The sequence below is a fragment of the Camponotus vicinus genome, unplaced genomic scaffold (assembly GCF_025532165.1).
Source record: "Camponotus vicinus isolate PSW18456_S1 unplaced genomic scaffold, iyCamVici1.0 SCAF_2, whole genome shotgun sequence".
In the NCBI taxonomy this organism is placed as follows: domain Eukaryota; kingdom Metazoa; phylum Arthropoda; class Insecta; order Hymenoptera; family Formicidae; genus Camponotus; species Camponotus vicinus.
The window spans coordinates 13,715,664-13,727,162 of NW_028141956.1; the positions used below are offsets into that span (position 1 = coordinate 13,715,664).

At 27.9% G+C, this 11,499-nt stretch overlaps 1 protein-coding gene and 1 long non-coding RNA gene across 3 annotated transcripts; both read left to right on the plus strand.

Moving 5' to 3' along the window:
* The first annotated feature begins 2,282 nt into the window (after window positions 1–2,282).
* Window positions 2,283–8,316, plus strand: LOC145966311 (G-protein coupled receptor Mth2-like). 2 transcript variants are annotated; one of them, XR_014437021.1, is made up of 6 exons: window positions 2,283–4,102; window positions 4,520–4,598; window positions 5,294–5,475; window positions 5,624–5,789; window positions 7,162–7,267; window positions 7,608–7,710. XR_014437021.1 is itself a non-coding variant. In XM_083090322.1 (5 exons), exons 1-5 carry the CDS (start codon window positions 2,599–2,601, stop codon window positions 7,894–7,896), a joined length of 2,220 nt encoding a protein of 739 aa, XP_082946448.1. In that variant the 5' UTR covers window positions 2,283–2,598; the 3' UTR covers window positions 7,897–8,316. The 2 variants fall into 2 exon arrangements, 1 of the variants encoding a protein (XP_082946448.1); XM_083090322.1 differs by lacking the exon at window positions 7,162–7,267 and having other exon boundaries at window positions 7,608–8,316.
* Window positions 8,317–9,695: 1,379 nt separating this feature from the next.
* On the plus strand, window positions 9,696–10,519 carry LOC145966324 (uncharacterized). The gene is made up of 2 exons (XR_014437023.1): window positions 9,696–10,263; window positions 10,386–10,519. It is a non-coding gene; the product is annotated as an uncharacterized LOC145966324 (long non-coding RNA).
* Window positions 10,520–11,499: the final 980 nt, after the last annotated feature.

Genomic DNA, 11,499 nt, shown 5'->3' on the forward strand with positions numbered 1-11,499 from the left:
ATACATTATTATCAAGCTTATTCTCTTTGTTATTAGAAGTACTTACTTTTTCCAAACGACGAATTTTTGTTATAATTTCTTTACTAACTATTTTAAACACTTCACATTCACGATCAGATAATATCTTTTCACGTAATCTCCTCTTTGTCTGATAATAGCGGATTTCTAACACGTTTTAGACTTGTACGAACGTGTATGTACGTGCACGTGGACGTTGCGATGCGTTCACGTGCCGAGTGCCGAACCAAGTGTAACAGACAATTGACAATGCCGCAAAACAGTAGACTGTCGATGTTAACTCTGAATTTTTCCGCGGCGTCCCTGGGCACTGTGTATATACAGTTTGAGCGTAGACAAAATAGAGATCCCGCGATATTACATGGCAATGACACGATAGCGATTAAATCTTTAAGACGCGTACTCGCTATATGCGCGGCAGGCGCGCGCGAACATGTTTGTGACTAGAGTTCCTCAAGTAAGAGTTAGGACACCGCGTGATGATTTCTGATTGGTCGCGCCATTTGTAGGGAAGCAGTGAGTGAGAAAGAGACAGAGAAAAGAAGAAGGAAGAAGACAAAGCTATTCGAGACGTGTCACGGTAAATAATGTATAGGTATGTATTAAAAATAAATTAATTTTTATATTTCATTTCATATAACGATTATTAAGTGATATTTATTAATAAAACGTATTCTTTTATTGTAAATTTATAAACTTAAAACTGAGATATAACTAACCTTAATGTAAAACTTTACTTATATATAAAAATAGTTTGGAAAGATAATTTTAAAAATTGTTACAGATAAAATGCAATAAATGAAATATAAATGAAAAAAAAAAAATAAATGAAATATAAATCTCTATTTAATAGAATGTACATGATAGAATAGAATGATATAAGTCTTTCAAATTGCGCGCGCTACAGTTCCCTGTTAATGGCGGACGTTGTCCTAACTCTTACTTGAGGAACTCTATTTGTGACGGTTTTTTCGTAGCGCGGCGCACGGCAACCAAGGATCTGCCGTGATTAAATATGTTCGCAACACGTCTATTATATTTTCTTTGTAGATTTCATAACATCTTTAGTAAATTTATAGTTAGAAATATAGTCATACAAACTATTAATATGGTCATAAAAAACAAATATTTTTAGTTATCCTTTTTTTACTTATTTTTTAGTTATTAGTAATTAATACCATCAGTAAATAGTAGAAATTATATAAACATTATCGTCATATTTACTATAATTATAATTGTGATTATTATAAAAAATGTTTGTTTAATTTACCATTTGTAACTTGATATTTTACTATATTCATATTTCAAATTATCATAATTTAAGGTTAAATTTTTATATTATTTGCTAGAACTATGCATATTAGGTTACTTTTATTAATGTCATAGCAATAATAACTATAAAAATGAGAATCTCAACTATAAATTATTGTACTATGCAATTATAGTTGCAAATATCGCACACTTTTTTCTCAGTGTATGGATAATAATTTTTACCATAATAGTCTTATAGATCTAAAATCCGAAGATTTAAGATACGCAATTAAACGGCTCATGTATAAATGCATGATGTGTCTGTTGCTGTCCGTGACTTAGCGCAAGATACTATCGTTCTTCTTAATGTCAATGATATAATCCTTGTAAAATCTTAGAATGCAAACGGGTTTTTAAATAATATTTTTTTATCCGGCTTCATCATCCTAGTATTATTATCTACAGAGTGGAATAAAAGTATAAATAAAATATATATTTCTCAAATAATTTCATCTTTAAATATTGTATTTTTTTGTAAACTAAAAATATGACAAGTAAAATCGAGAAATATTGTTACCGAAATAAATAAAATTTCTACTATATTTAAAATATCAATTTATCACTTCTCCGGGAAAATTTCTCGACCATATATAAGCATCTGATGTAAATAAAAAATTTTGTTCCTTCGAGCGTTAGCTAACCATTGCATATGAATCTACTTTTAATGATTGATTTATGAATCTATTTTTGAAAACGTTACGTCTTACCATTTGGGAGGTTTATCCTTCGATGATATAATAATATCTAAATAATAAAAATAATATTATATAAATAACAAAATGTATGTATCAAATTAGTCGCAAAGTTAATCAAGATACCATCTATAGAAGTTTGTAAATAATGTTTTTTGTTTGAATCACATTGTATATATGGTTTTTCTGCAGCACACAGACTGCTTCTTCGACGAATCATCATCTTCAATAGTCTTATTGCGTTTCTCGTACGATCTTCTCTCCGTATATCTCAAAGATAAAAATAAAAATAAAGATTTCATCGAGTTTAGTGAAAAAGTTAAAAATCTATTGCAATGTTGTTTTTATAAGTGTTATCATATAACAATTTTAAATTTAATTCGACAAAATCTTCGCATTAAATGAGCATCATATATTCGTAATTTTACAATGTCACTTTTACGTTTTTAATTTTTTAATACACAATTTTACTTTTTAAATTTATATATTATTGTGATCGTTAAATACTCGTCTGAGCAGTTGTAAAAAGAAATCAAGAGTGTTTTTTCACAAGTAAATTCAACACGTTAAGTAATCGATGATGTGTGGAAAAAATCTCGCACTTTGGTATTGCATACTTCCACTTATCGCTTCATCCTCAGTATTTTGGACAAATTTCACGAGTGATAACGAAGAAAAAGATTATTCAACGATTAGATATCAACTTGATGCAAATACTACGATGATGAAGAAGAGAAACTATAACGACGAAGAAGAAGATTGGTATAATTTGCATGAAAAATTTACCAGAAATAACGATGATACGCAGTACACGTATAGCGTTAATTTTACAAATAACCGCGAGCATAACGATTCGATACAATATAAATCTGGAGCGCATGTCGCAAAGAATCATGAGAATGATGATCAAATACTAGATAATATCGTTCCGCAGATGTGCTACAATATTACTTGTATTCGCCTATGCTGTCCTTTCGGTAATCGCCTGGTTAACGGAAAATGCACTACCGAACAGGATAAATTTATTTTTTTGAAAAATATATATGGATATGTTGATAATTCGTTAAATAATGAAAGTAAAGAGGTAGGAGAATCATTTCTTCTGGTCATTCACGATCCGTGTCCGAAGACTAGACACTATTTGCTTAATCCTTACTATATTACGTTTTTGGCCAATGGCGCTTTATATATACCGTATTACAATACAATTATCGAATCAACATCCTATTGCTTTGCGACCGTAGATCACAACATATTTGCTGTGAATGTTTGCCTTGAGAGTATGAAAAAGATCATGAATGAGACTATAAATTATAATGAAGATGCAATTCGTCCGATTATAAAGAAAACTGCAAACAGAAACTTAAAGAAAACCATAGACAAGAGCGGGTCCACTTTACTCGAGTACCTTAAAAATTCTAATACAGATAACAATAAAAATAATATCAGTCCATACAAGATGTGCGACAATATTACTTGTATTCGACTATGCTGTTCTTTCGGTAATCACCTGATTAATGGTACATGCATTGCCGTACAGGGTAATTTTATTTTCTTGCAAAACTTGTATGGATACATTAATAATTCGTTGCAAAACGAAAGTGAAAGAAGAGAAGAATTATTTCTTTTGATTGTTCAAAATCCATGTCAAGATCATTACTCGCTTTATCCTTACAATAACACATTTCTCGCCGATGGTTCCGTCTATCTATCTAAGTATAACACAACCATCGAATCAACATCTTATTGTCTCGCTGTGGCTCAAAACAACTTTACTGTGAATATTTGCGGGGAGATTATGAAGGAAATCAAAGATAAAATCATTCATGAATCAATAGAATATACAGACTTTGCTCAAGAGGTTAAAACATATAACATCGTATATACGTATGGTATAATAGGACGTATATTACTTTCGCTGATGATGTTCATAATATACTCCATAGTACCAGAACTCCGTAATATACATGGCTTCATACTGCGTAGATACAGCGGCTTGATATTTATCGGGGAAACAGTTAGACTGACAGATGTGCTAATCATAAGTGATATGGAAGAGGACATCATCTGCATCGCTAGTGGTACAACATATTTAAATTGTATAATAAAGCAACCAATGCAGCATCTAGAGATATTAGGATTGTCAGTGCATGCTGACATACTGGTGGTTTAATACTTTTTGATAATTTGAATATGTAATTTGTAATTTTTACAACTTTAGAAACACAAGAATTAATAGTAAATTAAATTATATAGAAGTATTTGCATTTTAAAATCATGTTAAAATTTCGCAGAATTATGCTATACATTAAGAAATTATTGAGCTATAATATATTAGCATATATGATAAATATATGGTTTCTCTTTATAAATTTGCTGAACAGAAAATTAATTTTTAATCTATAATTTTTTTATAATCATATATAATATAATTTTGAATTTCAACATTTTGCAAAAACTTATTTCAACTATTCAACTTATTTCATTTATTGTTTCAGCTTTTGTCAAATACTATATCTTTTTAGGAAGATATTTTTGGTTAAATGTAATGTGTTTCGATATATGGAGTACATTTAGGTAAGCTGCTAAATATTCCGTATTATATACAGGGTGTTCCAGTTTATTCTTTTCAGTCAAATATCTCGATATTACTTAGAGATTGAAAAAAATGTTTCAGACAAAAGTTGTATGGCTTGAAGGGGGCCATAAGATAGTAACATTGGTTTGACCTTGAAAAGTCGTTTGAAGGTCGCGTGAAAGTCACCTTCAATTTTTTAAATGGAACCCCCTATTTTTTATTACTTATTCTTATAGCTTATATCGATAGCTTTTCAAAACACTATAATAAAGTATTTCTTCTTTGAGTACTTTCCAAGTTATGAGGCTTGAAATAATTTCTTAATTTTAAATAAACCATAAAATATCTTGTAAAATTTTCATTTTTCTATTATCTTATCTTAATACTTTTATCTACAAAATAATGAGAGGAATCAATTGGTGTAAAGAAAAAACATATTTGTTTTTAAGAAAAAATATGTAATTTGCAATTAACAATTACATTTTCTAACATATATAATATTGGATAATAAAATTGGATAAATCAAATTAAAAAAAGAGGAATTATCGCCGAGTATATTTTAATGTCAATCAATTTTAATAGTTATATATAATAGAATTACTAAAAACCTCGACCGAAAACACATTTGTATTATTATGTATTTGCATTTCTTCTATTTTTACTTCATAAATGTAATGTAAACTGCGCTTCGCAGACAATTGCGATCACTAAGAAATACGAAACAACAAGAGAGAAAAAAGTTAATCATATATTCTGTCTTCGGCTGGGGAGGCCCCTTTATACTCGCTATTATTTGTGGCATTATGTATGTTGTTCCTGGTGTACCGAGTAATATTCGACCAAATTTCAAAAATAGTAATATATGTTGGTTTAATAGTAAGTAAATGCTATATTAATAGATAATTCAATTGATGCTAGCACATAAAAATAAAAAATGATTTACGGAAATTAAAAATATATTTGATGCATTTATAAAACGCGATTTAATATGAGAAACAATAAGAAGTTCATTTTACATTTTCAGGCCGTTTGACATATATGTTGTATTATTACACTATTGCAACTATCTCCTACATCAGTATTATTTGCTTGTGTATCTCTACAGCACAAAAAATCGCGTATTATGAAAAAGACATTGCTCATCACTTGAAAGATTCGGAGAGTCGGCGTTACAATAACAACAAAAAATGGTACGTAAGCAATATCCTTGCATCGATATGGCTGATAATTATTAATAATTAATTTATCTTATTAATAAGATATGTGCTGAAATTTCTTAATAAAGATAAGTTTACCAATGGCATTCTCATTTTCAACAATAGTAGAAGAGAAAGAGAGAGAGAAAAAGAGAGAAAGACAGTGAGATATCATTTTCAGAGATCCTTGATTGTTTTTATAATTAATCTTATAAAAGTATATATTTCCGCTTCAATCATTCTCGTGTTTTCTTGAGAAAATTGACGATTTTCTTTTTTTGTATAATTGTTTCTTATTTCATAAAGACGTAATAATCGCATTTCTTTAAAAAAACCTTTAATAAAAACTTTACTGTTCTCTCTTTATGTCTTTTTCTTTTTTCATCTTTCCAAGTTTAAAGTTATTAAGAAATAATAGACAAATAGCTCTAGAAGTTATAAAATAAACACATAAAAATAATATAAAGGCTATGAGAGCCAGCGCAGATATTATGCACACAAGAAGATTCAAAACTAATCAATAACTAGTAATAAATTTATTAAGTAAAGTTGTTGAATATTGGAATCGCAGACGTTCTTCCGGTCCTTTTTTCCATCTTCAAATAATATCAAAAAATAATATAAAAGCGCAAATAATATAATAAAATAAAACAAATAATAAATCGTAACGGATAAGTTATAAGCAGAAAATTTACGACAAATATTGTCAAATAAAAACTATCAAACCGCACGTATCATATGATATGATCGTCCCATTGCAGGTCGAATCCCTCCACAGAGGTGTAAGTAGAGATTCATATTCCAATATGAGTCATAAATTAAAGCTAAAAAATCAATAATTAGAGAGTCAAATAATCCGCAACTGACCACACACAATAAATAAATAAATAAATAAAACAAAAATCGATGTACAATAAAATAAATTAAATGAACCGTGCGTTAAACTCATTGTCAGTAATAGCTATAATAGTAAATGATGTAAAATCCGGGATTCGTGAAGGATTCAGAGTATGAAGATAGCATTCTCGATGTGCTGTGTAATCGAGCTGATAGGCGACTCACAATATTATGAAAAGTATACTGGTGTGTATAAACTCACTCGAAAACAAACATCAAATGTTTGGGAGTTTGCTTACAGCCGAAACATAATTATGATGTAAATATTCAGTGTCAGTCTGCAAATTCAAACTATTATTTTGTTTTTTAATAAAAACATTTCGGAAATAAGACGTTTATAAAAAACTGGTCCTTTATCCAATATAATCACTTCATCCCACTTGAATTCATGATGCAATTGTAATCTATGGTCTGTAATTACTGAGCGATTCGACGTATTTGATGTGTTTAAAATGTTCTTCAATTCTAGTTTGAAGTCGTCTACACCCGTTTGACCCACATAAGACGAGTTACAATTCTCGCAATCAATTTTATAAACAACATTTATGGAAGATGATTTCGGTAGATCCGATTCGGTAGGTTCGATTCTAATATTCAACAACTTTACTTAATAAATTTGTTACTAATTATTGATTAGCTTTGAATCTTCTTGCGTGCATAATATCTGCGCTGGCCTTCATAGCTTTTTTATTATTTTTATGTTCTTATCATTATTTTTGAAGTTTAATTTAACTAATATAACATTTATTGCTATTATTATACTAATATTGTTAATATTTATTTTCATTAAACATGGGTAATTTTGAATTTTTTCAATTATAAACTTATTAATTATTACCATTAATAAAATATTAAATATTCATGCACATACATTTTCTTTTCAATTATTTAATTATTTATTCAATGATTTTGCAGGTTTAAGTTATGCGTACAAGTAACTAAAGTACTATTTATTAATAATTGCATATACTGGTCTCTGATTGCTATTCAAGTGTTATATGAGGAAGACTCATTTTCCATTAAGTATATATATATTACACTGGAATGCATAACACACTTTTGCATTATAATCATATTTTTATGGAAGAAAAGGATTTGGCAGCTGCTGCTGAAGCGATTAGGTTGCCAGAATTGCAATCGGGAAAATACCGATTCTTACACAAACCGCCGCGCAAAGAGATTGTCCGAATCGACCGATCTTTAATGACATTTTGCCGACAAAAGAATTCTATCGTAAATCAAAACGGTTATATCCAGTGATTAAGAATGACTACAGTGCTGGAACAATTGTTTAATCGATGATGAATTTTATATTATCGTTGATCCTTTTGTTTTACACAATCATAGTCCTGATTTCCTTCTGTCAGATATATATTTGTCTATTCCTTTTCTTAAGTCTCTTTTTTGTTCTCTGATTTTTATTATTTAATGGTGTATTTGTTAGCTCTTCTTTTTAATTTTCTTTACAATTTGTATTTTTTAACCTTTTGATAACACTTTTCATTTATATTATCAAAAATTGATGTGCGAAAGATGATATCGAACTACGTTATAGTTATCGAGAATGCCTGTCACAATCAACCCGAGCTCGGTGAAACGCAAACTCTCTCCGTCTTTTTGCCAACCGTAGCAGTCGGGAGTAAAACCGTCTTTGAATAAAAAAGTTTTTGAAATATTATTGTATAACATGCATAGGTAATTTTTTTGTTAACACATAGACTCGAATTCTTAGTTGTTTTTTTTATAAATAAATAAATAAATAAATAAACCTGTTAAAATTCTATTATTTTATATTTATTTTGTACAAATACTATTTCTGTATAACTATAATTATGAATGTATCGTTCTCACGAATAACTAAGAATTTTATAAGAATTAGAAAGCTGACATTCTTTAAGAGCATATGTGCATTAGAATCAGCAATTAATTTTGATTTCAAATCCTATTCACATTGCAACTTCTTCGTCAGCAAAGGGAGACTGAAAAAAGTTTTCAAAGTATAAGCTAAAAGTAATTTAGTTTTTATTTTAGTTTTAGTTTTTTTTTAAATTATTGCAGAGCTTATACTTGATTTTAAATATTCTTATAATCACAAATTTAATTTTGTTTAGGCTAGTAAGAGCTAGATCTGGATAATATAACTGATGCGATGTATCAGTTAAAAAAATAAACTAATTCTTCTTTTGAACTTGAATAGCTCTGTGCATAGATTTTCCTTGAAGCGATACCAAGCGATAATTAAATAAAATCGAAAATATATTTTAATAAATCCCTCCCGGACCTCCCTAAAAAAAAACATAGGCTAAAATAGTATCAAGGAAATCGCGAAGTGATCCCGAAGTGATTATATGGTAAAGTTTTTATTTTTTATCAACACATTAAACATTTAAATTATTTATAAAATTAGAACAAATGTTTCGTTATTATTCAAACTATTTTAATGATGTGAAAGATGTCCATTTAAAACTACTTTTAATGAGAAAATTTAAAGAAATTAAAGCGAATCATATTTTATATTCTTAATCGCAAATTTAATTTTTTTAAGCGAGTAAGAACTAGATGCGGATGATATAATAACTAATGCGATGCATTATATTGCTCATGAATCACATCAAAATTATAAAATGTCATGTATATATTTTTCAATTAAAAATTTTTAGTAAAAAGAATTGTATTAAAAATATAAAAAATATAATAAATCTATGGCTGAAATAAAAAAATTTTTTAAATACAAGTATTTTTTTATCCATTTTTTAAATTTATTTTTCTTTATCTGACTTTTGTTAAAAAAAATAAAAAAAAAATGAAAAAATAAATCTATAAATCAGTAGGAAATACAATGAAAGAAAAAAAGCAATAGTCAAACACATATTTATTCGCGTATATAATCGAATACAGATCATTTGAGATGATCATTTCGTAGAATAAAAGAAATATTGTTTATTTATATTTCGCGTTAATAATTCTACTTTGAAATGATTTCCGGATTAATATTTAATTCTGAAAGTCAAATCTCACACATGTCACGATGTTATTCCCGCAGTAGCGGGAATAATTGTGGCTTAGGACGTATATGAATTTTCTCTATATTTATGTGAGAGATGAAACACAGCCTCATTTGCAATGCAAGTCTCAGTCTTCGTATAATACATTCCACTTCGTTCTTCATCATATCACCAACAAACATGTACTTGATGTGATACCTATTATAATCATTAAGGAAGACATAAAATGATAGATATGTATGTATTGATCTGATTGTAAAAATTTGATCCGATAATAAAAATATTATAAAATAAGATCTCATATCTTTCAAGTGAAATCTTATAGAGAAATATTATTTTTAATTTTATATAACTCTCTGTTACTATTTTATATGTACTTTTTACAATCTATATGTACTTTTTACATCTTTTAGATATATCAGATGAAAAATAAATAATCTCATTCTTTACCCGAGCACATATTTCTTGTGCATTCTTCTCTCGTTCATGTCGGAAAAGACATTAGAGAAGATATTCATGCAGGATAAGATGAATTCTTGCAGGAAAGCGAATTGTCGTTGCAAACGGTTCGTTTGATTCTATTGAAATTTAATGTTATAGTACGCAAAAAAAGGATTCTATTTCTATTCCGGCGATTCATTTGTGTAATTAAATTGTCCACTTAAAAATTAATATTATATTTTTGCAGAATGATTTCTGGGGCAATGATGTTTGAAGTTTCAAAATATTGGTTCTTTCTTTAGAAGCTCTTTACACAACGAAAACATGTATTCTTTTTCTTAATATCACATATAAGCACACATAAAACATCAATCAATCGTATATTTAATTCGTATATTTAATCTATAGACATAATTCCTACATTCTTACGTTTATTACTACAATTATTCTACAATTAAATCATTATGAATATTTACTTTGTTATGTTTTGAAAATTTAAAATAATTTAGTTCTTTTTTCTATAAAAGTCAAAATCAAATATAAAATTATATAAAATTATATTTTATGTGGTTTATCGCTATTTTCGATGGAATAAAATTCAAAAAATTAAAAGTAATGAAATTTAATGTAAAAAAACTTAGTTACTATAACAATTTTTATTTATTTTATATATTTATAATTTAACACAATATCTAAATATTAATAATAATTCTTCATTATTGTGATATTCTTATGGACCAGAGATCCAAAAATTTAAAACATTTACAATTAAAAACTTTGTACTTGATGATTTTGTTGTCTATATAACTTCAACACAACACTATTTCTTGATGTTAATGATTCAATCTATGTAAAACTTTAGAATGCCAACTGGTTTTCAAATAACATTTCTTTATCCGGTTTTATACTAGTAGATATCATTATCTACAGAGTAGAATAAAAATATGAATAAGGTCTTGCAATAAATATTTCTTTTATAAATCAAAAGATAATGAATAAAATCGGAAGAAATTTGTTGCCGAAATATATAAAATTTCTGTTATATTTATATTATCGACTTCTTGCTTTTAAGAGATTTACGACTGTGTATAAACATCTGATATAAAAAAATTTTCTTCGTTCGAGCATAAGCTAATCGCATAAGTAATCTGTGTATGAATCTATTTTTAGTAAATTTTTCGAAACTGTAACGACTTATCATTGAAGGATGAAATGTTTAAATAATAAATATCTCAAATTTTTTTTGTCACTGAATTAACCAAAATATCATCCATAGAAGTTTGCATATAAAATTTTTTTGACACACTATATATATACTATTACAGCAGCACGCAGACCGCTTCTTCGACGAGTCGTCATCT

What these genes read in the sequence shown, in the direction of transcription:
- LOC145966311 (XM_083090322.1), top strand. Translation starts at nt 2,599, where the DNA reads ATGATGTGTGGAAAAAATCTCGCACTTTGGTATTGCATACTTCCACTT. An exon ending in CATCATCTGCATCGCTAGTG is followed by an intron (nt 4,103 to 4,519) that starts GTACAACATATT and finishes TTATTGTTTCAG; the next exon opens with CTTTTGTCAAATACTATATC. An exon ending in TACAATAACAACAAAAAATG is followed by an intron (nt 5,790 to 7,607) that starts GTACGTAAGCAA and finishes ATGATTTTGCAG; the next exon opens with GTTTAAGTTATGCGTACAAG.